Source organism: Stegostoma tigrinum, chromosome 2 (genome assembly GCF_030684315.1).
Source record: "Stegostoma tigrinum isolate sSteTig4 chromosome 2, sSteTig4.hap1, whole genome shotgun sequence".
NCBI classification, from domain to species: Eukaryota; Metazoa; Chordata; class Chondrichthyes; order Orectolobiformes; family Stegostomatidae; genus Stegostoma; species Stegostoma tigrinum.
Window position 1 is genome coordinate 60,175,688 of NC_081355.1, and position 27,928 is coordinate 60,203,615.

General features: G+C 41.6%; 2 protein-coding genes across 5 annotated transcripts in view; one reads left to right on the top strand and one right to left on the bottom strand.

Moving 5' to 3' along the window:
* Positions 1-7,457: 7,457 nt before the first annotated feature.
* fkbp14 (FKBP prolyl isomerase 14) lies at positions 7,458-26,422 on the bottom strand. The gene is made up of 4 exons (XM_048562202.2): positions 26,082-26,422; positions 20,215-20,366; positions 17,291-17,418; positions 7,458-13,509 (listed from the first exon to the last, which is right to left on the bottom strand). The coding sequence occupies exons 1-4, from the start codon at positions 26,285-26,287 to the stop codon at positions 13,351-13,353; spliced, it is 645 nt and encodes a 214-aa protein (XP_048418159.1). The 5' UTR covers positions 26,288-26,422; the 3' UTR covers positions 7,458-13,350.
* Positions 26,423-26,673: 251 nt separating this feature from the next.
* The window catches only part of plekha8 (pleckstrin homology domain containing, family A (phosphoinositide binding specific) member 8), a 68,142-nt gene continuing 66,887 nt past the window's right edge, over positions 26,674-27,928 (top strand). For all 4 annotated transcript variants that reach the window (XM_048561506.1, XM_048561517.1, XM_048561535.1 and 1 more), the window contains exon 1: positions 26,674-26,843. In XM_048561506.1, coding sequence (XP_048417463.1) covers positions 26,804-26,843 — 40 coding nt within the window. In that variant the 5' untranslated portion in view covers positions 26,674-26,803. The remainder of the gene's footprint in view (positions 26,844-27,928) is intronic.

Here is a 27,928-nt window from a genome sequence, read left to right on the forward strand (position 1 = left end):
GATGTGGGTGTCACTGGCTGGCCAGCATATTTTACCCATCTCTAGTTGCCCTTGAGAAGGTGGTGTTGAGCTGCCTTCTTGAACTGCTGCAGTCCATTTGCTGTGGGTTGACCCACAATGCTATTAGGAAGGGAATTCCAGGACTTTGATCCAATGAATGAAGGAATGATGATATACTTCCAATTCAGAATGATGAGTGACTTGGAGGGGAACTTGAAGGTGGTGTTGTTCCCATATATCTGCTGTCCTTGTTCTTCTAGATGGAATTGCTTGTGAGTTTGGAAGGTGCTGTCTGAGGATCTTTGATGAATTTCTGCTGTGCATCTTGTAGATAGTACGCACTGCTCCTACTGAGTGTTAGTGGTATAGGGAATGGATGCTTGAGAATGTAGTACCAATCAAGCGCGCTGCTTTTTTATGGATGGTGTCAAGCTTCTTGAGTGTTGTTGTGGCTTCACCCATCCAGGCAAGTGGGGAGTATACCATCACACTCCTGGCTTGTGCCTTGTAGATGATGGACAAGCTTTGGGGAGTCAGGAGGTGAGTTACTTGCCACAGTATTCCTCGCTTCTGGCCTGCTCTTGAAGCCACTGCGTTAATATGGTGAGTCCAGTTGAGTTTCTGGTCAATGGTAACACCCAGAATGTTGATAGTGGGGAATTCAGGGATGGTAACATCATTGAATGTTAAGGGATGGTGGTTAGATTGTCTCTTATTGGTGATAGTCATACCTTAGCATTTGGGTGGCATGAATGTCACTTGCCACTTGTCAGCCGAAGCCTGGATATTGTTCAGATCTTTTTGAATGTGAACATGGACTGCTTTAGTATCTGAGGAGTCACACATGGTGTTGAACATTGTGCAATCATTGACAAACATCCCCAATTCTGGCCTTATGATGGAAAGAAGGACGTTGAAGAAACAGCTGAAGATGGTTGGGCCTAGGACACTACACTGAGGAACTCCTGCAGAGATGTCCTGGAGCTGAGACGATTGACCTCCCACAACCACGGCCATCTTCCTATGTGTCAGGTAAGCATTTGCCGTTTGATTCCAATTTTGCTAGGGTTCCTTGACGCCACACTCGATTGAATGCTGCCTTGATATCAAGGGCTGTCACTCTCACCTCACCTGTTGAATTCAACTCTTTTGCCCATGTTTGAACCAAGGCTGTAATGAGATCAGGAGCTGAGTGGCCCTGGTGGAACCCAAACTGGGCATCACTGAGCAGGTGCTGCTTGATAGCACTGTTGATGACACCTTCCATCACTTTACTGATGATCGAGAGGAGACTGATGGGGCTGTAAGTGACATCCTATCCATTTTCTTCATCAGTCAATTCCTGCACCACAAATGTATAGTGACAGCAATGTGTGCCATATACAAGCTATACTGCAGCAAATCACCAAGGTTCTTTCAAAAGCACATTCCAAATCAATAATCAGCCAAAAATGTAGCTCGATTAGCTTGGAGCAGACAATGGAGCAACTGAAGATGCGATTCTAACTTAATGTTATCTTTTTATAGATAGGTGATACGTGCTTCAGGACTCTTGGTTGTGCTGCACAAAATGCTATCTATCCCCCTAAATGTTGAATCCCCCATAAGTTCTACATCTTGATTCTGCTCGTCGTATCACTGCCCCCATCATTCCCAAAAGGCACAACCCTTATTTGTATCTTCCTGACAGTCTTTTTCCTTACCCTGGCAGATATAGTCCATTATACCTACTGCACACAACAACTGTCTGTTATCTCTTCTATATCCTCTCAGTGCCTCCTACTTGTTGCTGACAGACCTTGTCTCCTCTTCTCAGCTATGATTATACTCTCGAGACAATTGTCCCGAAATTTCTCTCCCTTATGTGTTTACCTGTTTCTTCTCAAAAGACAATTCGAAGGCTCTGAACTGAAGTGTCTGCAGGCAGATTTTTGGGAGAAGTGTCAATTTAGAGAAGTCTCTGTTCACAAACCACCAGATATTACAGTTAGGTCACACAGCCTGCATTTCTAGCCGATTTATTTTAGTGCCAGTATAATTCTTAATGTCAAAGAATTGTTCGAGATATTTTGAAGGAAAATACTTGGAATCTGAAGAACTTCCTACAATCGTTGTGGGAAACTCAGTTGTTTGCTGGCCTGTAACAAAAACCATTGATCTGAAGGAGAACCGTCCATCGTAATTTAGTTTTTAACATCTTTACCTCCTTCTTCATTTAGCTTGGCTCAGGTTCAGTACAATTATTTCTGCTTCTTCATTAACTACCTGTGCATTGTACTGATGGATCCCATTAGTAATCGAAAGTAATTTTATTAAACACACTGAGTGCCACCAAACAGCCCAGCTCGTCCCCACCTCCCTAACCTGTTCTTCCTCTCACCTATCCCCTCGTCCCACCTCAAGCCGTACCTCCATTTCCTACCTACTGAACTCATCCCGCCCCCTTGACCTGTCCGTCCTCACCGGACTGACCTATCCCTCCCTACCTCCCCACCCATACTCTCCTCTCCACCTATCTTCTCCTCTATCCATCTTCGGTCGGCCTCCCCCTCTCTCCCTATTTATTTCAGAATCCTCTCTCCATCCCCCTTTTCTGATGAAGTGTCTAGGCCTGAAACGTCAGCTTTTGTGCTCCTAAGCTGCTGCTTGGTCTGCTGTGTTCATCCAGCTTCACACTTTGTTATCTAGCATTGCCACTGCAACCCTTTTAGGATTTTCACACAATAACTGCAAATCTTTTTGTTGTGACAAACCTGATAGATGTTAAAGCTGATTTCTGATTGCTTTTGACTAGTAGTTAGATTTTGAAAGTACAGCAACCGTCTAGGGCTTAATATAAAACAATCACTGATTCAGGAAATGTGTACATCGTCTAGGTTGCAAAATCTTATCCATGTTGTCACTCTATGAATGAGTCATGAAAATGAAATTCTATTTGTTTTTCTTTCTTAGATGGATACTAATCCTATGATGGGAAGGTAACAGAATCAGAACTCTGAAAGAACAAAATCAAACAGACATTTTAGCTCACATCTGAATCTATAATTAATTTCTTATGAAGGATTTTGGTTCTAAGCAGTAAATACAATAGCACATTCTCCCCAAGGTGGGGTGCAGTACAAGTAAGTTCATTCCAGAAGGCATGGAGTTATGTAGAATGTTCAGCACATGAAATATCAATTCAGGCCAACTAGTCTTTGCTGGTGCATATAGTCAGAATACTGTTATTCTAGCTATATCACATAAGCCTCTCAGCATATCATTCTATTCCCTTTTTTCTCTCCTCTGTTCATTAAGGATATCTAGATATCTACTTTTGCCATTTTGGTTTTATTTTGACAACCTATGTTAATATATACATCATAAATTGTTGACTTTTAGCAATGATAGTCCCATCTTGTGACTTCGTCATTGCAATCTCGTTAAGTCCATTTTGTCTTTGTTAATTGGTGAATACCGACAATTTATTTTGATACTGTGAGCCTACCTTTCTGTTTGTGATTGGCTTGTCATGATGAAATGTGATAAGTTGCTAAGTTTGATTATGCTATACAGACAATTTTTATTATTTTAAGAAAAGTGAAACTCTAAAACAGTATTTGGCTCAATCACCATCATATTTAAACCCTATGACGATTTAATCTTTCCTTTGCTTTTGGTTTTAAAGTGAGAAATTACCGCATCAACTAAAGAATTAGTCACCAGTGCCTTCAGCCATCAATAATTCTGTACATTCACCAAGGCTTTTAATTGAATGATACATCATTGCCATTCTCTGGAGAGCATTTTCAGAGATTTGAATATTGACATTTTGTTGGGGAGTTATTCATGTGATTGCATTACCAATAACAAATAGGTTGACTGTGCAAAAACTATATGTATTTGCTTTACATGAGAAATAAATACAAGTTATTGCTATTTGCATTATCTGCATCATAGTTAACACAGCTCCAATAATTAATATGAAGTAAACTGATAGGTTAGAGCATCACCTTTGAAAATAGGCCCTGGGCCTCCTGAGAATGGAGTGGGGGCTTAAAATCAAGGGCGATAGATTCAGAATACAGTTTCGCAAGGGTGGACAGCACACTGAATGAGGATGTCACTCCCAAGGTCTAAATGAGCAATTAAAAGTTAATTAAGATCAGTGACAAACCAAGTGAGAGTGATTTTACAATCCCCTCAGAATTTTATGATCAATACATGGGCAATGTGTAGTTGTAGCCTTGGCTGAAATTAAAGGGCTGCAGCTGCCATTGTTGCTGCACTGCTTTGTTCTTCATTTTCTTATTTTTTTAAAGAGAACCAGAGAACCCCCACGGTGTGGAAACAGGCCCTTTGGCTCAACAAGTCCACACCAACCCTCACAGCATCCCACCCAGACCCATCTCACACAATCCATCTAACTACACATCCCTGAACACAACAGGCATTTTAGCATGGTCAATCCACCTAAACTGCACATCTTTGGACTGTGGGAGGAAACCGGAGCACCCGGAAGAAATCCATGCAGATACAGGGAGAATGTGCAAACTCCACACAGACAGTCACCCGAGGCTAGAATTGAACCTGGCACTGGGTCAGACAGCAGTGCTAACCACTGAGCCACCGTGCCACCTGAAGGAAGTTGAAGGGCAATTAGTTATGCATTGTTCATTGAGGCTCAATGAAGCAGTTCATTAGACATCCTGTCTGAAATAACTCTACACAGGCAGGTATCCCAAATTGCCAAGTCACCCTTTATTTACATATGAACAGTCCTTGACTAAAGTCCTGCCTCATTCAGAGTCAGGCACCAGAGTGTCAGTGTCCCTGATACTTGACCTTTTTATGTCAGCCAGGGCTTCCTGATCGGACCAGATTAACAACCCCAATCAGGGAACTCATATACTGCTGAGCTAGCTGGCCTTGTTACAACCACGACTTCCCTCCCTCTCTGAGTCCAAGGACATAGACTGGTTTTTTTTTTGTAGCTTCTCCTGGGACGTTTTAGCACCAACTCAGGTTCCTCCAATTTGGTGTCCAATATGGATGGTCTATAATATACAGGAGCTTGTATCTTGGGCAGGAACACCTCAGTAGACTTTCATTCTCTAGCAGCAAAGGTGATGAGGTAGCTATTTCCATCATGTTCGTCTTTGATTCAGATGACTCAACAATGTTTTATGGAGAGGGTGAATCCATGAGTTTCAGCAGCATTTCTGAAGTTTCCAAGGGCTAGGGTACATTAGGCTCCTAAAACATTTGCGAACTCACAGCCTTCGTATAGTCCACATGCTTATTCAGGACTGTTGCATCAACCCAAACTTTTTACATAACCGGTCCTGACCTTGCATCGAACGTGCCTCTGAGCCAACTCACAAACTATCATGAGCGAGATTCTTCAGAATCATGCTTTACTCTCATTGCCATTGAAATAACTCTACAGGAGGATGATATCCTGTCACCAAGTCACTTTTTATGTACACATGAACAGTTTGCAACTATAGCCCTACCTCATCCAGAGTCAGGCACCAGAGCATCAGTATGTCTGACACTCACCCTTTTCATGTCAGCCAGGGTTTATCCTCTTCTCATCCTATGTCATTAGTTCCAACATGCACAATGACCACCTGCTGGTCCCTCGCCCCTTTTGAGAATATCCTGCACCGTCTCTGAGACATACTTGACCCTAGCACCAGGGATGCAACACACCATTCTGTTGTCTTGCTGTTGGCCACAGAAATGTCTGTCTGTGCCGCTGACTAGACAGTACCCTGTAACAATTGACCACTTGGAACCTTACATACTCCTCGTTACAGTAGAAACAGCCTGAGTACCAGAAAATTAGTTGTTGATGGTACATTTCCTAACAGTGCATCATTCCCTACATTTTCCAAAACAGCATACTTGTTTGAGACGGGGACAGCCACCGGAGACTCCTGCACTACCTGCCTACCCCTCCTAGATGTAACACTTCTACCTGATTGTAACTGTGGTTTTCCTACCTTCCTGATATTGCCATCCATCACAGCCCCATCTCCTGCCAACTGCTCATTGCCTCTAACCGCCGCTCCAACCAATCGATGCGCTCTGACAGGAATCTCAACCAAACTCACTTCCTGCAGACATAATCATTAGTAATCATTAGGAAATGCTCCCTAACCTCCCACATTCAACAGGATGATTGGATTCCCAGCTAAACCTAATTAGGAATTCTGCTTATCACATAGGGAAATACCTGGATGAATGTGAAAGTTATTGTCTTACAATGAAACAATTTTGTTTACCAAAGTGAGCAAAAAAAAACTTTTCAAAAGCTGTTTTACGCCTCCTGTTATTGTTATAGGGTTCATTCTGTCCAGATAGTGAATACTGGATGCATGAGGGCGGAGGCACTGCGGTGAGAACATGAGGTGGCTTGAGAAGTGTGTGAGAGGTGAGGGGGTGTTTCTAATATAACCTGAACAAAATCTCAGAATTAAAGGAAGGCCCATGTGGCTGCTTGCAATTTCTTTCCCAGGTCAGCTGGCAATCTGCATCCAGCACTGACCCACAATGAAAATCCTGTTTTAGCAATCATTTTCACTGAGGCATGCCCAATTCCCGCTACCTACATCAAGGTAATCCCAGCCAATGTCTCGTGCAAAGATAAAATCCTCACCCCTGTGGGTCCTCTGCCATGGATATAAGAGATTCTCTGAATTTATTCAAAAAAAGAGAGGTGGTCAATGTGCCCTGAACTGTGAATCTATACTGGCAGCTGATACTCTCAGGCTATTGTCCAATGGCATAAGGTAGAATACATGGGAGATCTTCACAAGCAATCACATGGATGAAAAACAACATAAACCTGCAGCCTTCATGGTTTTCCAGCTCAGGACTTCAAAACTGGTGGGCTTTTGCTCACATCAAATCAAACCATTCACTCAACACTGATAATGGAAACTGCAGATGCTGGAGAATCTAAGATAATAAAATGTGAGGCTGGATGAACACAGCAGGCCCAGCAGCATCTCAGGAGTACAAAAGCTGACGTTTCGGGCCTAGACCCTTCAACAGAGAGGGGGATGGGGAGAGGGTTCTGGAATAAATAGGGAGAGAGGGGGAGGCGGACCGAAGATGGACAGAAAAGAAGATAGGTGGAGAGGAGAGTATAGGTGGGGAGGTAAGGAGGGGATAGGTCAGTCCAGGGAAGACGGACAGGTCAAGGAGTCGGGATGAGGTTAGTAGGTAGGAAATGGAGGTGCGGCTTGAGGTGGGAGGAAGGGATGGGTGAGGGGAAGAACAGGGTAGGGAAGCGGAGACAGGCTGGGCTGGTTTTGGGATGCGGTGGGGGAAGGGGAGATTTTGAAGCTGGTGAAGTCCACATTGATACCATTAGGCTGCAGGGTTCCCAGGCGGAATATGAGTTGCTGTTCCTGCAACCTTCGGGTGGCATCATTGTGGCGCTGCAGGAGGCCCATGATGGACATGTCATCTAAAGAATGGGAGGGGGAGTGGAAATGGTTTGCGACTGGGAGGTGTTCTGCAAAGCGGTCCCCAAGCCTCTGCTTGTTTTCCCCAATGTAGAGGAAGCCACACCGGGTGCAATGGATACAGTGTACCACATTGGCAGATGTGCAGGTGAACCTCTGCTTAATGTGGAATGTCATCTTGGGGCCTGGGATGAGGGAGGAGGTGTGGAGGCAAGTGTAGCATTTCCTGCGGTTGCAGGGGAAGGTGCCAGGTGTGGTGGGGTTTGAGGGCAGTGTGGAGCGAACAAGGGAGTCACGGAGAGAGTGGTCTCTCCGGAAAGTAGACAAGGGTGGGGATGGAAAAATGTCTTGGGTGGTAGGGTCGGATTGTAGATGGCGGAAGTGTCGGAGGATGATGCATTGTATCCAGAGGTTGGTGGGGTGGTGTGTGAGAACGAGGGGGATCCTCTTTGGGCGGTTGTGGCGGGGGCGGGGTGTGAGGGATGTGTTGCGGGAAATGCAGGAGACGCGGTCAAGGGCGTTCTCAACCACTGTGGGGGGAAAGTTGCGGTTCTTGAAGAACTTGGACATCTGGGATGTGTGGGAGTGGAATGCCTCATCTTGGGTGCAGATGCGGCGGAGGCGGAGAAATTGGGAATAGGGGATGGAATTTTTGCAGGAGGGTGGTGGTGGTGGAGGAATTGGGAATAGGGGATGGAATTTTTTCACCTGGGCCATCTCCAGCACATCCCTCACCTTCCTGGACCTCTCAGTCTCCATCTCAGGCAACCAGCTTGTAACTGATGTCCATTTCAAGCCCACCGACTCACAGCTACCGAGAATACACCTCCTCCCACCCAGCCTCCTGCAAAAATTCCATCCCCTATTCCCAATTTCTCCACAGAATCCCTAAAGTGTAGAAACAGGCCCTAACAAATCCAGACCAACCCAGACAGAATCCCATCCAGACCCCTCCCCTATAACCTATCTAATCTACACATCCCTGAACACTATGGGCAATTTAACATTGCCAATCCCTCTAGCCTACGCAGCTTTGGACTGTGGGAGGAAACTGGAACACCCGGAGGAAACCCACACAGATAGAGGGAGAACTTGCAAGCTCCACACTGTCGCCTGAGGGTGCAATTGAACCAGGGTTCCTGGTGCTGTGAGGCAGCAGTGCTAACCACTGAGCCACTGGGTTGGATTCATACCTGATACAAAGGAAGATGGTTGTGGTTGTTGGATGTCAGATGTCAATCATCTCAGCAGGAGATCGTCAGAATAGTGTGCTCAGCCTAACCATGTGAAACTCATTTTAACTTTAAAGAGGCTTCTCCACAAATATCCCCATGTTCAATGATGGAAGAGCCCAGCACATCAAGTGAAAAAAATAAGGCTGAAGCATTCATAGCAATCTTCAGCCAGAAGTGCCAGGTGGATGATCCATCTCGGCCACCTCCAGTGGTCCCCAGCATTATAGATACCAGTCTTCGGCCAAATCGATTCATTCCACATGACATCAAGAAACAGTTGGAGACACTGGATACTGCAAAGGCTACAGGCCCTGACAACATTCCAGCAATAATACTGAAGACTTGTGCTCCAGAACTTATCGCTCCCCTAGCAAGCTGTTCCAGTACAGTTACAACACTGGTATCTACCAGACAAAGTGGAAAATTGCCTAAGTATGTCCTGTACATAAAAAGCAGGACAAATCCAACCTGGCCAATTACTGCCCCAGTGTACTCTTGTTCATTAGTAAAGTGATGGGAAGTGTCATCAACAGTACTATTCAGCAGCATCTCCTCAGCAATAACCTGCTCAGTGACACCCAGTTTGGGTTCCGCCAGGGCCACTCAGCTCCTGATCTCATTACAGCCTTGGTTCAAATTAACTGAATTCCACGTGAGGTGAGATTGACAGCCCTTGATATCAAGACTACTTTCGACCAAATGTGGCATCAAGAAGCCCTAGCAAAACTGGAATCAATGATGAGTATCAAGGGATAATTCTCCAATGGTTGGAAGCATACCTAACACAAAGGAAGATGGTCGTGGTTGTGGGATGTCAATTAATTCAGCTCCAGGAGTTCCTCAGGGTAGTGTCCTCGACCCAACTGTCTTCAGCTGCTTCAATGGCCTTCCCTCCATCATGAGGTCTAAGTGGGGATGTTGGCCAATGATTGCACAATCTAACCACCACCTCTTGACATTCAATGATGTTACCATCACTAAATCACCCACTATCAACATCCTGGGAGTTACCATTGACCAGAAACTCAACTGGACTTACCACATTAACAGTGGCTACAAGAGCATGCCAGAATCTAGGAATACAGCGGTGAGTATCTCAACTCCTGACTCTTCAAAGCCTGTCCACCACCTACAAAGGCACAAGTCAGGAGCATGATGGAATACTCCCCACGTGCTTGCGTGAGTGCAGCCCCAACGACGCTCAAGAAGCTTGACACCATCCAGGACAAAACACGGTTGATTGGCACTACACGCACAAGTATCCACTCCCTGCAGCACCAACTCTCAATAGCAGTAGTATGTACTATATGAAAGACGCAATGTAGAAATTCACCAAAGATCCTCAGAGAGTACCTTCCAAAGCCACAACTACTTCAATCTAGAGGGACAAGGGCAGCAGATATATGGGAATACCACCACCCCAAGTTCCCCTCCAAGTCTTTCACCATCCTGACTTGGAAATATATTGCCGTTGCTTCACAGTCACTGGGTCAAAGTCATGGAATTCCTTGCCTAATAGCATTGTGGGTCAACCCACTTTCGGAGAAGTGCAGCAGTTTAAGAAGGCAGCTCACCACCACCTTACCCAATGAATGCACCTCCAACACCACTCAAAATGCTTGATGCCATTCATGATAAAGTGCCACAAAGACATCACCACAAGGGCAACTTGAGATGGGCAAGAATTGCTAGGCAGCCAGCAACACCCATATCCCACAAATGTTTAGAAAAACCACCACTAGATTTGCCAAAACTTGTCATTTATAACTTTTTGCCTGTCTCCTACCTGTCAATCATGAAGAATTACCAAATGCAACTTCTGAGAAATCCACATGAATAGAATTTCTGTTTACAGGGTTCAACCTACTGAACAATCTGGAGTCAATTGAGAAGTGTTGTAGGTCCCACATTCCTAGCCCCAATGAGTTTGACTGGCTGATCAATTACCAACAGCGTTCTAGAATACTGTGAAGTTTCCTTGACCAAGTATCGGATTAGTAACACTGCTCTAAAACAAAATCAAATTCCTACTGTTGATTCTATCACTTGGAGTCAACTCTATTTTACAGCTCCTCCTTCACAAATTAATTATTCACCAGTTAATTATTACTCAATGGCAAGTGAGTTGAGTTTTCATTGAGCAGATTATCAGCAACCCCTCACAAGTGCCAAGATGAGAAGAACACTTCATTGTAAAATCTGTGTATCGGCTCTATTCCCTTGATGCAGATATGTCGCTGATCCAGTATTAATTTCCACTTTGTTCTCCATTTCCAGGCAAGTTCAAACAATACAGTGTAAACAGTGCCTACTTTTAAGTGTTCAATTCAGACAGAATTTAAAACCACACTTGCAGCATAACCAATCACATCTATTAATTTTGAAAAGGTAAAATGTTTTCTACTTTTACTTTCCCATAGTGAGCATATCAGAATGACAGTTTTAAAGGTCTGTGGGTACAATTTAATGTTACATGTTTTTCTAATTATTCAGAAAATCAAAGTAGAGTTTGTGTCTTTAGCAGTACAAATCTGTACCATAATTTGTGAATTTTTAGAATAGCCAAGGGGAAGGCTTATAGACTTGACTTGCAACAGATACAAACAGAGCATAATTCAACAAGGCCAGTAAAACATGGAACTATACTGACATTACCAGTCAGAAAGAAATATAGCCAAACAATGTAGTACTCTGGTCAGGCCAAATTTTCAGCATAGCACATGATCAAGCTGGTGAAACAAATCAAAGACACTCAAGTACTTAAGGCAGAGCAGGAAATGGTTAGAAGGCTGATGCTAAAGGTCTGAAGTTGTGAGGAAAGACAAGAGAAATATAAGGTCTTCAGCATGGAAAGGAAACATTTAAAGGATAACCTTAGTACATAAAATAAATATTACTTTAAATTGAGAATGTTGGACAAGGATTCAACCTAATGATTTTAGGAATCTGACTACAAGTCATTTACATAAAGTGAACATGTGGAACAGACTTCAGGCAGGACAGTTGCGTCAAAAACTCTGGTACCAAAGAAGAAATTGGAATGTGATGCTTAGTGAATTGGAGGATCTGCAGGTGGGTGAATTAAGTTAGCAGAATGATCTTGCTCCGTCTATAATTATCTTGGCTACAGTTTAACATGATCAATAATAAATAACATTCATAAATAAGAAAAAAGACAACGTTATTCCAATTAATGGCATCTAATTGAAGTTTGTTGTTGTGGCAGGTAGGGGTGGTAAAAGGCAAAAATCAGTAATAGGATAGTTGTCACATTTTGTACTGCGACAACAAGCTTCCTAGCATATGCTTCAATACACTGGCAGTATTTTTATGTAAAAAAAATTCAATGATAAACTAATTAAAGAGAGTGTATGACTCATTGATAAGGTGCAGATTGGCGTAACATTTTGTTATCTAACACCCTCCTTGATACCACGAATGTCGTAGGGTGCAAAGAATAACAATTTAGCTTTGCAAATGGAGCAGGACAGCAACCCCTTTCAAAATTAATATAAGGAACCAGTAGTGTGCTTGAGGTTCCTCTAAGGTTTTGGAGTAGGTTGTAGCTCAGCTTGTGGGTGTTGAAGTTGGTTGGCTCGCCGAACTGGTTTGTTGTTCTGCAGACATTTCATTACCGTGCTTGGTAACATCCTCAGTGCAGCCTCTGATGAAGTGTTGGTGTGTTCTCCCCCCTGGCTTTTAAACTCTGGGGTCTGTTGAGATGGATTGCCTCACTTCCAGGTTTCCTCCATGGTGGAATGTATAGGAGGTCGAATTCAAAGTGTTTATTAGTAGCCTGCTTTGTGGAGTGCCATGCCTCCAGGAATTCCGTGCTTGTCTCTGCCTAGCCTGTCCCAGGATCTTGGTGTTGTCCCAGTTGAAGTTGTGCTTCCCCTTGTCCACGTGGATTGAGAGGAGTGAGTATTGATCACGTCTTTTTGTAGCCAGTTGGCGTTCATGTACCCTTGTTGTTAGTTTCCTTCCTGTTTGTCGGATGTAGTGTTTCTCGCAGTCTCTGCAAGAAATCTTGTAGATGACATTGACCCTGTCCATGGCAGGGAGTGGGTCTTTAGTTTGGGTGAACACTTGTTGTAGGTTTGATGTGGGTTTGTGTGCCACTCTGATGCCCAGCGGTCAAAGTCTTATGCTGAGTTCTGACGTGTTCCTGATGCAGGGTAGTGTGATGAGTGTGTTGGGGCGTGTAGGATCTTTCTGATGCTGCTCCTGTAGGCATCTCCTGGCCCAGTTCTTTGGATATCCATTATCCTTGAACACTTGGAAGTGGTATTCCTCCTCCTCTTGGTGTAGTTCCATGTTGCTACAGTGTTGTTGTTGCCCTTTTTTCTGGGATTCCTCAACAGTATCAAGATGATGGTCACGTAATTATGATTGATGTTAATTCCCACAGAAATGCCTGCACTTACTGAGTGAATGTCAACATTATTGTATAAAATATCCAAATTGGAGGTAAACATCCCATCCAAATTTATCCATTCCTCTTATAGAATGTATCAGATTAAATTTTAAAATAAGGCTTCTAAAACAATTTCATTTATCAGGCTTATTTTACAGTCAAGTTATTCTTGCTCCTATGAAAAACAAACACTTAAAATCACCAACGTAATATCCAAATATGTAGAAGGGACAGAACCATTGACTTATAGCTCATCATGTTTATACGTAAATTCTCTAGCAGAAATGTATCCATCTTCGTCTTCATCTTCATTCTTAAAGATGTCGTTGACCATAGAGTCCTGTTGCGTGTCATTTTGTGCAACTCTATATTTATCAAATTCTCTGCGGAGATACTCTTTCACCTAATTTATAAAGATAATTCAGGATTAAATTTAGCAGGAAGAAACAATCAAAAGCATATAAAATTTCTACATTTTAGAGATTGCACCTTTAAAAAATCTGAGTAATTCTGGAGCGATGGAAATGGCATTATTAAACAAAATTAAAATATTGCTTAAAAAAACACTATCAAAGAATTTCATCAACACCCATCAGGTCACAATTGCAAGTTTTTTTTCCTTTATTCATTAACAGGATGAAGGCATTGCTGACCAGGCAGCATTTATTGCCCATCCCTAATTGCCCAGAGGGCAGCTCAGAGTTAACCAGGGTCTGTAGTCACATGTAGGCCAGACCAGGCAAAGATGGCAGTTTCCTTCCCTAAAGGGCAGTGAACTAGATGGGTTTTCCAGACAATTGGTAATGAATTCATGGTCATCATTAGATTCTTAACTCCAGATATTTATTGAATTCAAATTCCACCATCTACCATGGTGGGATTTGAACCTGGGTCCCCAGAATGTTATCTGGGTCTCTGGATTAAGAGTCCAGTGATATTACCACTAGGCTATCATCTTCCCTTTACTTGGTTCTGCCATGATAAGTGCAAGACAAAATCTTTTTCCAGCAATACTTAAATTCTGTTTATGAAGTGACTAAAACTAAAATATATTTGTACTTGATATACTTAAATTGAAAGTGTTTTATATATTACAAAATGCTAAACATCTACATACAAAAGCTTTATTTAGTGGAACAGCTTACCCAATAGGTATGGGCTTAACAAATTGTTTGAAATATTCCTGTTGGACAATTATGAATGTGCACATGGACTGCATGTGGGCAGGCATGAAGTGAACATGGTATACCCACTGACTATTTAACTTATTAACACTTAAGTTGTGGATCAGGGGAAACCTACCTTTTTTTAATAGAACTGTGGGCAGCTGGTGCAGTAAGGGGTCTGTTAATGGCACCAATCTACTTTAGTAGCTGTGCGATGCAAGTGAAAACATGGCCTTTGCTGAACAACAGTCAAATCGGACTCAATACAAACTCAGTTTCTCTAAAGATATTGCCATACTCTGCTGAGTTTCTTCAGCACTTTCCGTTTTATTGAAGGGTGATCTGAACTAGTTGAAGGTAGGATGTGATTTATCACCTGAAACTTTGGACTGGACAATATTTTCTAGTTGTTTATTTCGGGTGATCATGTAGGCACGGAGTCATTTTGTACTCTCTCAAAATAATCAATAATTTCAACAAAAAAAGAACTGTTTCATAGGTAAATTTCATTGAAAAATGGCCAAAATCTTTCCACCTACAAGAGTTTGCACAATTTAAGGAACTAAATATTGTTTATTTATAGTTAAATTATTGTATGAAGAATATGTTTTTAATCCAAAACATGCAGTGAATTCAGTTTGCAAAATAAAGAATCCAGTCTGGAAAATTCTGGGGTTGTTGGGGCGTGCGGGTTGGAAAAAAAAGTTACATAAAAAGGTAGTACAAATACTGTTTCCAGCCTGAGCATTTTTCATTGCAGGGTATATGCAGGCATATTGACATAATTATTAGAAATTGTAGTGCAAGAAAGGAAGGAGTGTATTCAATAAGTAGAGAAATTGAAATTTTTACTTTAAGAGCTGGATATACTAATAAGCCACAGACCAGGATGAAACCATATGACCAACTGCAGACCAGAACAAACATGCTAGAGACAGGGTGCGTTTGTGGCTATCTGCAACTCCAAGTTGTTATCTGAGCTGTTAAATAAAGTTATAACTAAACTGAACCTATGTAATTTAATCTTATTTACTAATAGCACAGGAAGTACAATGAGATGTACAGACAAGGAGTATGACAGATCCAAAACTAATAAGAGGATAAAAAGAGTCAACCTGAACAGGGTAAATAGTGAGAGTAGATGGAAGATATTGGTAAAGCAGACCGCAGTTATGAAAAATGACAGGCATGGAACTCAGTAAACTGGACTTTGTGATACAAAAAACATTGACGTTGCCAACTTTTACTGTAATTTTAGAGTAGATCAAACAATAATTTCTGGGTTCTGCACATGCATCTTGGAATGCCAAGATTTGCTGTGATTTCTCTTGCTTCTTTACAAGCTTCACTGCAACGATAAAACCATGAAATTCACGAGCAGAATTAGGCAATTTGGCCCAAAGAGACTGTTTTGCCATTCAATTAAAGTTGATGTGTTTCTCAACTCCATTTTCATGCTTTTTCCTACAACCATTGATCCTCTTACCAATCATGAAACTACCTCAGTCTTAAATACACTTGATGACTTGGCCTCCACAGCTGTGTTTTGCAGACTAACCACCTTCTGGCTGAAGAAATTCCTCCTCATCTCACTTCTGAAGGTTTGTCCCTTCACTCTCAGGCTGCGCCCTTCGGTCCTAGTCTTTCCTAACAATGGAAGCATCTTTTCCATGACAAATCTATCCAGACATTTCAATCAGATCCCCCTTCATTCTTCTAAACCCCATCAGTACAGCCCCAGAGTCCTTAACCACTGCTCATGTGACAAGCCTTTCATCTCGGAAATCATTCGTGTAAAACTTCCTCTGGCATCCCCTCCACAACCAGCACATCCTTCCTTAGGAAAGGAGACCGAAACTGCTCAAAGTTCCAAATACGGACCAGAGCTGATATAGTCTCAGCAATGCACTTCTGCTAATAGATCACTGGAAACGAATGCTAACATTGCCAACTGTATCTGCATGGTAACCTTAGGAATATCCTGAACTAGCTCTCCCAAATCCCTTTGTGCTTTAGATTTCCAAAGCTGTTTCCGGTTTAGAAAATAGTCTACTCATCTATTCTTACCCTAAAGTGTATTTCCCCACAATTGTCTTCCATCTGCCACTTCTTTATCCCCTCTCCTAGCCTGTTCAAGTCCTTCTGTAGCCTCCCCACTAACTCAAGACTAGACCCTCCAATTATCTTTATGTCATCTGCAAACTTAACAACAAAGGCCTCAATTCCTTCAACCAGATCATTAATGCGTAACCTGAATCCTTGTGATGTCCACACAATCCCCTGTAGAATGCCACTAGTCACCCCAGAAAAAAAAACTTATGCCCACTCTCTGTTTTATGCCAGTCAGCCAATTTCCTGTCCATGCCACTTACCATGTCAGATAGGAGATCCTTGTCCCTACTCCCATGGGCTCTTATCGTGCTTAGCAGCCCTGTGTGGTACCTTCTGGAAATCTACATAGATCACATCCACCGGCTGTCCTTTGTTTAACTTGCTTGTTATCCCTCAAAGAATTCTAAATGATTTATCAGGCATGACCTCCCCTTGATGAAGCCATGATGTCTCAGCTCGATTTTACCATGTACTTCCAAGTACTCCGCAATCCCATCTTTAATAACGGACACCAAAAGCTTGCCAACAGTTGACTTCAGGCTAATCAAACTATAGTTTGTCTTCTACCTCAAAATTTCCTGAACTATATAATGAACATTAAAAATATGAAATATTTGAATTTGTGGTCCTAACCAACAGTAACCTGCTAAATTGACGAGTAAACGTTGAAGCCAGTGAATTGGGAGGTAATTAAATTTTAATGGCATGATACATTTTTATTTGGTTAAACAACCTTTTTGATCTTTAATTTAATTTTATAAGCCTGGACTCACTCGATCACTTTCCACCTGCATTCTGTACATTTTTTTAAATCGTTGCATTGCTCCTCCCAGTTTCAGACTTTTTGGGCTAGATTTTCATCTGAATATTAGAGAATACCGATAAATAAAAAAAGATTAGTCTTACTTCATGTCTGGACAATTTCCAGTCATCGTCGAGGTCCATCTCTTGGAAAGAGTCGTGTGACCGTGGTCCATTTCTGATCTCAAGAAGTTCAATTTCAAATATCAAGGTGCTTTCAGGTGGAATTTTTCCTATATAAAAAATTTATTTAGTTGTGAAACAGAATACTTGCGCTCAAAATTAAAAAGAACATAATGACATCACAGAATTTTCCTGAAATTATTGCTTCCACTTTTGCCAAGCAAAGATCTGTTAATCAGAATATCAACTTACTGTCTTGTATCCTTGATTTACTTGTCATGTAATTGACAAAGATATCGAAATGTACCTGGAGACAAGCTAAAATGTGGACATATATTTTTATATTAACTGTTATACTATATACGACTAAATGATTAATCCTGTTTACTTTTTAAACTGTTTATAGGAGTTCTGTAGAAAATGAACACTTCAGATTTCAGGCGTGCTGAAGTGACAACCCACAAGAGTTATAGCATGATAGGAGCTGGTGTTCAGCTCCCTCAACTCTGCCTTATCACACAACAGCACCTGTTTTCACTCTGGGTGAGATTAGCAAATTAGCACTGAATTTAGGGGTGATATTGTATTATCACGTTATGTCCATTGGTAATGGTACCAAAACGAATCAGAATAATTTGATGAATAAAGTCTCTAAACAGCCAAGAATCAAGATTTGTATTCTATTGTTTCTACTTGATTTGTATGTAGGGATGGGAGGAGGGAGGGGGGCAGTAGCTGGTAACTACCCTCACATGTTTTACAGACTCTTCTCACATGTGGGTATCCAGGATGGGCCCAGTAATCAGACACTTGCTGGTGATATCAATCACAAACCTCAATAACAGAATGTAACCACACTAATCTTTGGGGCTATTGAATCCTTGCTGGGTCCTGGTGCACCTCTTTCAAGTTGTTATATTTGGCACGATCCTCACCAGTGAGTACAGACAAGCTATTACAGCTCAGGAAGTTTCACACCTAAAGCTAACCATTTTGTCATCCAATATTCAATGTTTAACCATTCTCAACAGCCTTAACATACTGACATTTAGATATTATGTGGTTCTCAGCTGCTGATGCTAAAGGCTTGACAGGAGTTTCAATCAGAATAAGGATTCAGAGTAGTACTATAATCACACTCATACTCTGGAGGAAGATCACACTTGTTTTATTTCTATGTGGCATAAAATGATGATGCACAATTATGATAGGTTGAATGATTTCATTTGTGGTATCCATTTTGTTCACTTATCACCAACCTTACCAGAAAGTATAAATGACAACAGCATGCAAAAGTCACTGGGTAACGAAGACTTCAATTCAAGAACATGCACTGAGTATGCATGACCATGTTAGCTGTTAACCAAACAGAGAGAGCATGGAATGGTCAGTAATTTAATCAGAAATTTTTTAACAATTTTCATGTTAGAATTATTTAGTACATTAGTTGACAAAGGTTAAAAAAAAGATGCAGGATATTTAGCTTGTAATATTAAATAAAATCTGGTTTTGTACTCTGCATAAATAATATGCACTAAAAGCAATGAGCTCAAACCTACTGAAAAGCTCTCCTAAAGAATATTTGTGTACCACGTAATCTTGGTTACATCAAATCTTACAACAGTATGATTTTAAAATGTTTGTGTTTTAAACTGCCTCTTCAAATTAAAAGGGAGGCAAAATTCTTGGAATGGGAGATGTGACCATCTATGAAAGGTGCCAGGAGCCAAGCCCATTTGACCTCTTTTCTTAGAAATGGAGGCTGAGGCCAAAACCTATTGAAAGTAAGGTGCAAGTTTAACAACTGTACAAAGGAGACAGTCTATGCACAGCAAAACCAGCTACTATCAGAATCAGAGGGGGGTTTGGAGATGAACATGGTGAACAAATGCTGTAATGAGAGGCACAGATAAATGATCATTTTCTGTTTATCACCAAGCAGTTTGTTGAGTTTCTGTTAGAAAGAAGAAGATTTAAAGACCAAGGAACGTTAAAGGCTACCTTACTATTTCAAACCATTCTGGTACTTTTCAGAAGATTAAATAAAAAAACTGCTTCAAAAAGATCATGAACAGAGGGATTAGATTCTGTTGAAATCAGAAGGAATGTGACCTTTATATATCAGACTCCATTGCTCCTGAAAATATACAAATGCAGTGAGAGATTTACTTTATTGAATCTTTTTGAGCTTTAACAGTATTTGTTTGACATATTAGTTGCCTGTTAGATAACGTTTTAATGTTGATTTTCATTTTTGTTACACTAAATGTCTTACAGTGTGAAATATTGTGATCCTTTGCTCTGGTCACTGGAAATTCATATCCCTCTTAAGGGTTATTGGCCTCCACATGGTTAACAACTCAAGCAATTGCATGAAACCCGAGTAGTCTGATACTTGCCTTTTTATACTTGACATGTCTGGGACTAGAGAACTTTCATGCTCTTTCACTTCTTGTACCCTGCAAATGATCTAACCCATTCCAACTGTTGTGCTTTTATTAATTTCTTGAATTGCAGCGAAAATAAACTGGTTGGATGGGAGACTGGTCGGTATACAGCATATTAAACCAAGCACTAAAACACCAAAATTTTTAGGCAGGATAATCTTGCATACATTAAAAGATAAACAGCCAAGGTTTGAGCATTCAGAACTTTCCAAGAATTACTATGTCCCTATTACCATAAATGCTCTAACAGTGCAATTATCTGAGTGTCTGGTATAAGTCATTATATCTGATCCAGAATCATACAAATTTTGAGAAATAATTCCTAAGCTGGTGGTTAAGTATACAGAAAAAAAAAGTTTTAAGTACGAGCAGCAGAAATAAAAGATAAATGTTACCAAATCATATTTCATGGATTAAATGTAATAAAACATTTCATGTAGTTAAACTTGGGTGCAGTACCTCTTCCTTCTTTTCCAAATGCAAGGGCTGGGGGAATGACTAGCTTCCTCTTCTCTCCTGCACACATCTCACGTAAACCTCTGTCCCAGCCAATAAGGGATTCTTTGATCCCAAGTGTGAACCAAATCGCCTGGCCGTCGTTGCTTTTTTGACTGCAATGTAATAAAATAGTTTCAGAATCAAAACTTAAGCCGAGATTCAAGTAGGTCACAAACAAATACAAATCCTCACTAGATACAGGCAAGGTACTAGAAGACCGGAGGTTTGCAAATGTCATACCATTATTCTAACAGGCCAAAAGGGATTGGTGAAATAATTATAGACTGATTTATCTGACACCAGTGGAAGGAAAGTTATTAGAATTAATACTGAGAAGGAGGATTAATTGTTACCTAGAAAAGCAGTAATCAGGGATGGTCAACATGTTTTTGTTGTGGGAAGGTTATTTCTTACTAATTCATTTGAATTTTTGAGGAAGTAACAAGGAAGATTGATAAGGATCATGCAGAGGATGTTGCCTGTATTCATATTGGTAGGGCATTTAGCAAGGTCCAAATGGTTGACTGGACAGAAATTAACCCATGGGATAGAGAAGGGGGGAGAAAAAAGATAATGGTTGACAGATGTTTATGCAAATGGAAAGTAGTTTCTAGCAGTCTTCCACAGGTCAGGTACCCCGCAGGTCGAGATATATAATAGTGACTTAGTCACAGATAGGGTGCCATGATCGAAAAATTTGCACATGACACAAAAGTGAGTCGTGTTGTTGATGGTGAGGAGAATGGCTGTTGACTGCAGGAAGGTATCAACAGTTTGGCTGAATGGGTGAACAAATGGAAAACAGAATTCAATTAAGAGAAGTGTGAGGTTATGCATTAAAGCAAGGGAACACAATAAATTTGAGGATGTTGAGTGAACCAGAGGAAGAGAGACACCATGGAATGCATGACAACAGGTCACAGAAGTTGGCAGGTCATGTAGATAAAGTTGTAAAGAAGGATCATCTGACATTTTCCTTTATTGGCATTGAATATTAAAAACAGGAATGTAATGCTGTAACGATAGAAGACACAAGTTAGGGCACAACTGGAGTCTGTGTACAATCATGGTAACCGCATTACAGAAAGGATGAAACCATTCTAGACAGAGTACAGAGAAGATTTATGCGAATGTTGCAGACCATGAAAATTATAGCTATGAGGAAAGACTGGATAGGTGATGGTTATTGTCTTAAGAATGAAACAGGCTGAGGTTTTAATTGAGTTGGACAAAATAGTGAGATAGTTGTATAAATTGGACAGAGAAATGCCATGTTCCCCTAGTGGACAGGTCAGGTACTGGGGTACAGATTTAAGGTGATCAGGATAGGGATTAGAGGGGACTCAAGGAAAAACATTTGCAACCAGAGGGTGGTGGGTGTCTGGAATTTGCTGCCTGGTTTGGTGGAGGCATAAACCATCAACTCATTTAAAATGAACATTGATCTCTACCGGAAGCACAGCAACCTGCAAGGCTACAGGGCAGAAGCTGGAATTAGGGATTAGACTGGGTGGCTAGTTTATTTAGCTGTAGAAAATATTGGACTGAATTGCCTCTACGTAGTAACTTATCTAAAGGCACTTCACAGGAGTACTCTCGATCAAAATTAAACACCAAGTCATACAAGGCAATATTAGGATTACCAAAAATGTGGTCAAAGAGGTTGTTTTTAAGGAGCATCTTAACAGGAATAAGAGGGAATTTGGGGAAGGAATTCCAGAGTTTTGTTCCTGAAGTCTCAGTCACCAATGGTAGAGTAATTAAAATCAGGGATGCTCAACAGGGCAGAATTAGATGAGCACAAATATCTCAAGGCTATGGGGTTGGAGGAAATTACATAGGAAGAAGCAATGATAAGATTTTAGTACGATGAGAATTTTAAAAATGATGTGGGTCAGCAAAAATGGGATGATAGATAAATTGGGCATGATGCAAGTAAGGAAATGGGCCCCAGAATTTTGGAGCTCACGTGAATAAAATATAACGTTGGAGACCAGTCTAGAATGCTTTTCATAGTGAAGTTTAGAAGCAAAGGTGTGATTGATAGTTTCAGCAACAGACAAGTTAAGATAGGGGAAAAATGTCATTTGTTGTTAGAGGCAGAGATAAGTGACCTTGGTGATGGCATGGATATGTGGCTGGAAGGTCATTAAAAATGACTCATGTCACGAATATCACAGTTTAGTCTGAGTTGCCAGAGATGGATGGAGTCAGTATTGAGGAAACAGAGTTTGGAACAGTGACTTACTTCAATGATATTAATATTTAAATTGAAGGGCATTTTTCCCTCACACAGTTTTGGATATCAGATAAGCAGTCTAACAAGTTAATAAAAATGGAGGAGTCAAGACAGATGGTAATGAAATAGAGTAGGTGTCGTCAACTTTTGAGAGATGATTAATGCCACATTTTCCAATAATCTTATTGAGGGGCATAATTTGGATGACAACTAGGAGGGAGCAAAGGATAGATCTTTTGGGGACATGGAAGGCTAACTGTGAAGTGGAAAGAGAAGCTCCTTTAAACAATACAATTTGATAAGCAAAAATAGAACAAGACAGGCACCATCCAGTTGGACAATATTGGAGCTGTATTGGAGAAGTGTACTGCAGTCATCCATAGCAAAAGCTGCAGACAGATCAAGGATGAGGAGGGAAAGTTTATCCTTGTCACAATCATTCGGAATTTCCCTCCCAAATCTGTTAGCTCTCATTTTATGTTATGCCCCCTTGTTTGTGATTCCTCCATTAGGGTAAAGAGATTTTCTGGAACTATCTTAATAGATCCTTCTGACATTTTAAAGGCTGCAATCAGATCACTGCTTAATCATCTTTATTCAAGTCAAGTTTATATAAACTGGCACCATAGTCTAACCTCTATGCCCCAGTATCACTGACAAACTTGCATGACAGCAAAAGCTAACATTTCATTTCAGAGGTGCAATGCCTAACACTGACCATAGTATTTTGGATGGAGAAATGCTCTATATGAATGTAGCATAACTACTTCCCCTTAAAATAACAGCTAATAATCCCCAAGCTTTTTTTCATAACTTGTAGAAAAAAATGTACGAAAAGTAATTTAAGGCTAGAAGGGCCTTTTGTTTTATTATTTGATCATTGGATGTTGGCATTTATTGCCCATTCTTAATTGCCCTGGAGGTGACAGTGAGTTGACTTCTTCAACCACAGATGTTAAGAAAGGGGATTCGGGATTTTGATGCAGTGACATTGAAGGTACAGCAACACATTTCCAAGTCAGGCTGGTTTATAGTTTGGAGGGCCAATGGGCTGCTTTGTCCTGGTGTCAAGTTTGTTCGGTGTTGTTGGTGCTACACTTATCCAGGAAATGGAGAGTTTTCCATCATACTCCTGATTGATGGCTTGTAAGGGGTAGAAGGCATTGAGGAGCCAGGAAATGACTGACTTGCCACAGAAATGCTGGTATCTGACTTCCTTTTGTTTTCATTGAACTGGGCTGACCATAAATACAATGTCAATGGCAACCTTCAGGACATTGATAATGGGGAATTCAGTGATAGTGAGATTTTGTTCTTGATGGAGATGGTCATTGCCTGCCACTTGTATGGTGTGCATGGTACTCGTCACTTAACAGCAAAAGCCTGAATATTGGCGAGGTCATGCTGCATATGAACACAGACTACTTTTGTATCCAAGGAGTCACAAATGATACTGAACATTGCGCAAGCATCAATGAATACCCCTCTTTTGATCTTATGATGCTGGTAAAGTCATTGTTGAAGCATAGGACACTACCTTGAGCAACTCAAAGGCTAAGGTGCTTTAGTGGTAATGTACCTGCCTTTAAGCAAGGTCTTTTCCCCTGTGGTAGAGGGATTTCAAGATTACGGGGACATATTTATAAGCAAGAAAGACTTAACAAGGACATGAGGGGCAACTTTTTTTTAAAAAAAAACAAACAATGCTTCATGTGTGGAATGACCTTCCAGAGGAAGTTGTAGATGCAGGTATAGTTATAATGGTTAAAATACATTTAGATAAGTACATGAGTAAGAAAGGGTTGGAGGGATATGGGCCAAGTGCAAGCAGGTGGGACTAGTTTACTTGAAATTATGATGGGCATGGACTGATTGGACCAAAGAGTCTGTTTCCACACTGTATGACTATGATCTGGGTTCAAGTTTCACCTGCTGTAGAGGTGTGTATAACATCTCTGAACAGATTGATTAGGAGATATATACCCGAGGAATTCCTTCTGGGATGTCCTAGAACTGAAGTGACTGACCTCCAGCAATCACAACCATCTTACTCTGTGCTGACTATGACACCAACCAGTGGAGACCTCCTGATGATCAATGGGTCAACTTTTAATCAAGCTCCTTGACACTAGCTCTTGTTTTCTACACTATTTTTCCATGTTTAGACAGAAAGTGTAATAAGGTCAACAGCTGAGCAGCCTGGTAGAACCCAAACTCAGTGGACAAATCATTGAGATAACAAAGTGTGGGGCTGGATGAACACAGCATCTTAGGAGCACAAAAGCTGACGTTTCGGGCCTAGATCCTTCATCAGAGAGGGGGATGGGGAGAGGGTTCTGAAATAAATAGGGAGAGAGGGGGAGGCAGACCAAAGATGGATAGAGAAGAAGATAGGTGCAGAGGAGTGTATGGGCGGGGATGTGTCAGTCTGGGGAGGACGGACAGGTCAAGGAGTCGGGATGAGGTTAGTAGGTAGGAAATGGAGATATGGCTTGAGGTGGGAGGAGGGGATAGGTGAGAGGAAGAACAGGTTAGGCACGTGGGGACGAGCTGGGCTGGTTTTGGGATGCAGTGGGGGAAGGGGCGATTTTGAAGCTGGCGAAATCTACATTGATACCGTTGGGCTGTAGGGCATTGAGAAGCAGGTGCTGTCTGGATAGCACTTTCAACAACCACTGTGATCACTTAGCCTGATAAAGTGTAATTGTCAAGTTTGGAGTAGTCCAGCCTTTTGTGGCCAGGACATTACTGGGTAATTGACCACATTGTACTGGAACATCTTAGGTGCACACGTCTGGAGTACAAATCTATGGTAATAAATCCCACTGCTTCCAGTGATAATCCAGAATTCAAAAACTGAAAAAAAGTTAGTTAAATACCCCATTTATAGCAGCATCAATCCCCAACTGATGCCTATTAACTGCATACAAGTAGCATACACTACACCTGGTATGCCTAGCAATTTCAAAATTTGGCAATTAAAGTTTCTGAAGTTATATTGCTGCCAGTTAAACTTTAAGCAATGTTTTAAATGGCTTAACAGAGGGTGTTTCCGCATTACTTGCCGTCCGGAATAATCATTTCAGACGTCGGCTGACTGGAAAACAATGTGAGAAGTGCTTGCACACCACTCATTATAATTCAGTGGTGTCACGGCAGAGTCTCCAGCCGTCTTCAGAAAAAAAGTCTCCCGACCCGAAACGTCACCCTTCCTGCTCCTCTGATGCTTGTCTGACCTGCTGTATTCCTCCAGCTCCACACTTATCTCTGACTGCAACATTGGCAGCTCTTACAATCTCATTCTAAGAATAGAGGGGTTTTCCTCGTCTCCTAACCGCACATTCATGCTTCAGCCAAAAGCTAAAGCATATTACGTGGATGCATATTTCATTGTTGTTTGTTGGATGTTGCTGAGCACTAATTAATTGCCCTTGGATATCCCCAGATTGTAAAAGGCACAGTACAGGCAAAATTTTTGCTTCACCGTTATAATTCGACTCACTCTTGCTTTGCTCATCAGGCAACTCGGAAACTTTTTGACGCTTTAAACTCGGAAATACATACTTAGCCCTGAACCTCGCAGACTTACCTGGAGTAAAACATGGTGCCATTCTCAAAAAATCCAGTGTAATGTATCCGTAACTGGTCACCTAGTTTGGTCTTTCGGTGACAGAGGAAAGGTTTTTGCAGCACGTCAATTTTCACATCGGGCTCTGGAATCAGAGCACTGCTGGCAAAACCCAGCACGAAGGTGAAAACGAGTGCGTGAGAAACGTGTACACCCGTGGCCAACATAGTATGCAAAACGTCCTTTCCTCCCACTTTTTAGCGAGTATAAGTCCTATCTTCAATTACCCCCGTTGTGCTCAGTCCCAAACCCATGTATACGTGGCAGCTCCCACTCGTTCACTCTCACCGCTCAACTCTCATTCCCATCGCTGACGTCACAAAGAAATCCGCACGCTCCCGGAGCGCGGACGCAACAATTATCCCCGCCCGCCAGGGGGCGTGGGGAAATCATCCACCTACCCAGCGCTGATTGGTGTAGGGTGGAGGGGGCGAGACGGCCGTTGCCCGCCGTTGATTGGACATTCGCCTGGATCACCTACCTGTTGCGGAAGGACCTCTGGCGAGTGGTCCATTGAGCTGCCAATCATTCTCGTCATGCGGCTCCACCTCCCCGCGCACACCGGTCTGTTCCGGGTTGCGTTCGGCCCGTTCTGAATTGTTGCCGAGTGTTTCAATGGAGTGGGAATGGTATTGTGAGTGAGTTAGTTGGCAAGTGAATGGCGGGGGATCTGTCCACTTACCATGGAAGGGATGCTTTATAAATGGACCAATTATCTTAGTGGTAATTCGCTGTCTTTTATTTCAAGCGTCGGATTTGACTTTGTGTTCGGCTTTGATTTTTGCCTTTGCTTTTTGCCTTACAAAGCAGGGTGGGGTGTGTGTTGAGTGCTCCTGTCAGCTCGTTGCGTTAGTGACCAAAGCGATGTTTTTCTTCGTCCAGTTGACAGGCTTCCTGAGATCGCGGTAGGGCCTCATAAATACAACAGTTGGACTTAATGTGATTGTATTTTTTAATTGAAATACGTTTTATTAGGGGTCTCGGCTTGAACCTGAAGGCGGTGTGAATAGGTTTTAGTATGAACTGCTCCGAGTAAGCTGTAGCCAGCATTCGGAGTCTGTAGTGAGGTATCTAGGTCACAAGGTGGCAAGCAAAGCTGCTGTTGTCACGTTCGACCTAATCATTTTGGCATTCGTTTGACACTAAAAGTCATTTGAGGACGTATTTCAATAAGAAGGCTTCAGTAGATTTTTTTTTGGTAGAGGCTGGATTTCACCATCTCGCAATGCGCGTGCTTTAAACAAGTATGTTGAACTTGGTCCTTTTTATTAGCACATCATTTCAATTTAATAAGACTGGAAATATCACGCATGCTTAAAAAAACTGAAGCGGTGGAAACTATTGAAAGAATTTCCCATGCTCCACTTCATCAGCATTATGTGTCTGACTTTGACAGTAATTATGCTGTAGATTTCTTTTAAATTATATTTCAATAATATGAGACTGATTCACAAATTAATTTTAGTTAGTGTATAAAATGTAGGTGGTCTTCTATTTACTTATTTTGTTTGGAGTCAATTGAATTGTTTTTTCATACTGAAGTATAGTTTGCAATATACAATAATGGACTTGGCTTGTGTCATAGTGCATCCACCAATCTGAATAGTTCCAGTTTTATTCTGATACCATTCCATTGACATTACCTGAGTGCCACTTGAAATCTGCTGTTCAGGAGAGAACTATGTGTGTGTCTGTTTACACACACCCGCAACTCTTTGTCAGGTGCCATCAATGAATCAGTGTGGCTGATTTTAAAAACATGGAAGTTTGTTCTATGTCATCTCAGAATTTCAGCCTCTTGTAGGTAA

Excerpts from the sequence above, each read along its gene's own strand:
- fkbp14 (XM_048562202.2), bottom strand. The coding sequence starts at position 26,287 with ATGTTGGCCACGGGTGTACACGTTTCTCACGCACTCGTTTTCACCTTC. Across the intron at positions 17,419-20,214 it reads ATTTGGAAAAGAAGGAAGAG|GAAAAATTCCACCTGAAAGC; the intron begins GTACTGCACCCA and ends TTTTTTATATAG. Across the intron at positions 13,510-17,290 it reads GGAAATTGTCCAGACATGAA|GTGAAAGAGTATCTCCGCAG; the intron begins GTAAGACTAATC and ends TTTATAAATTAG.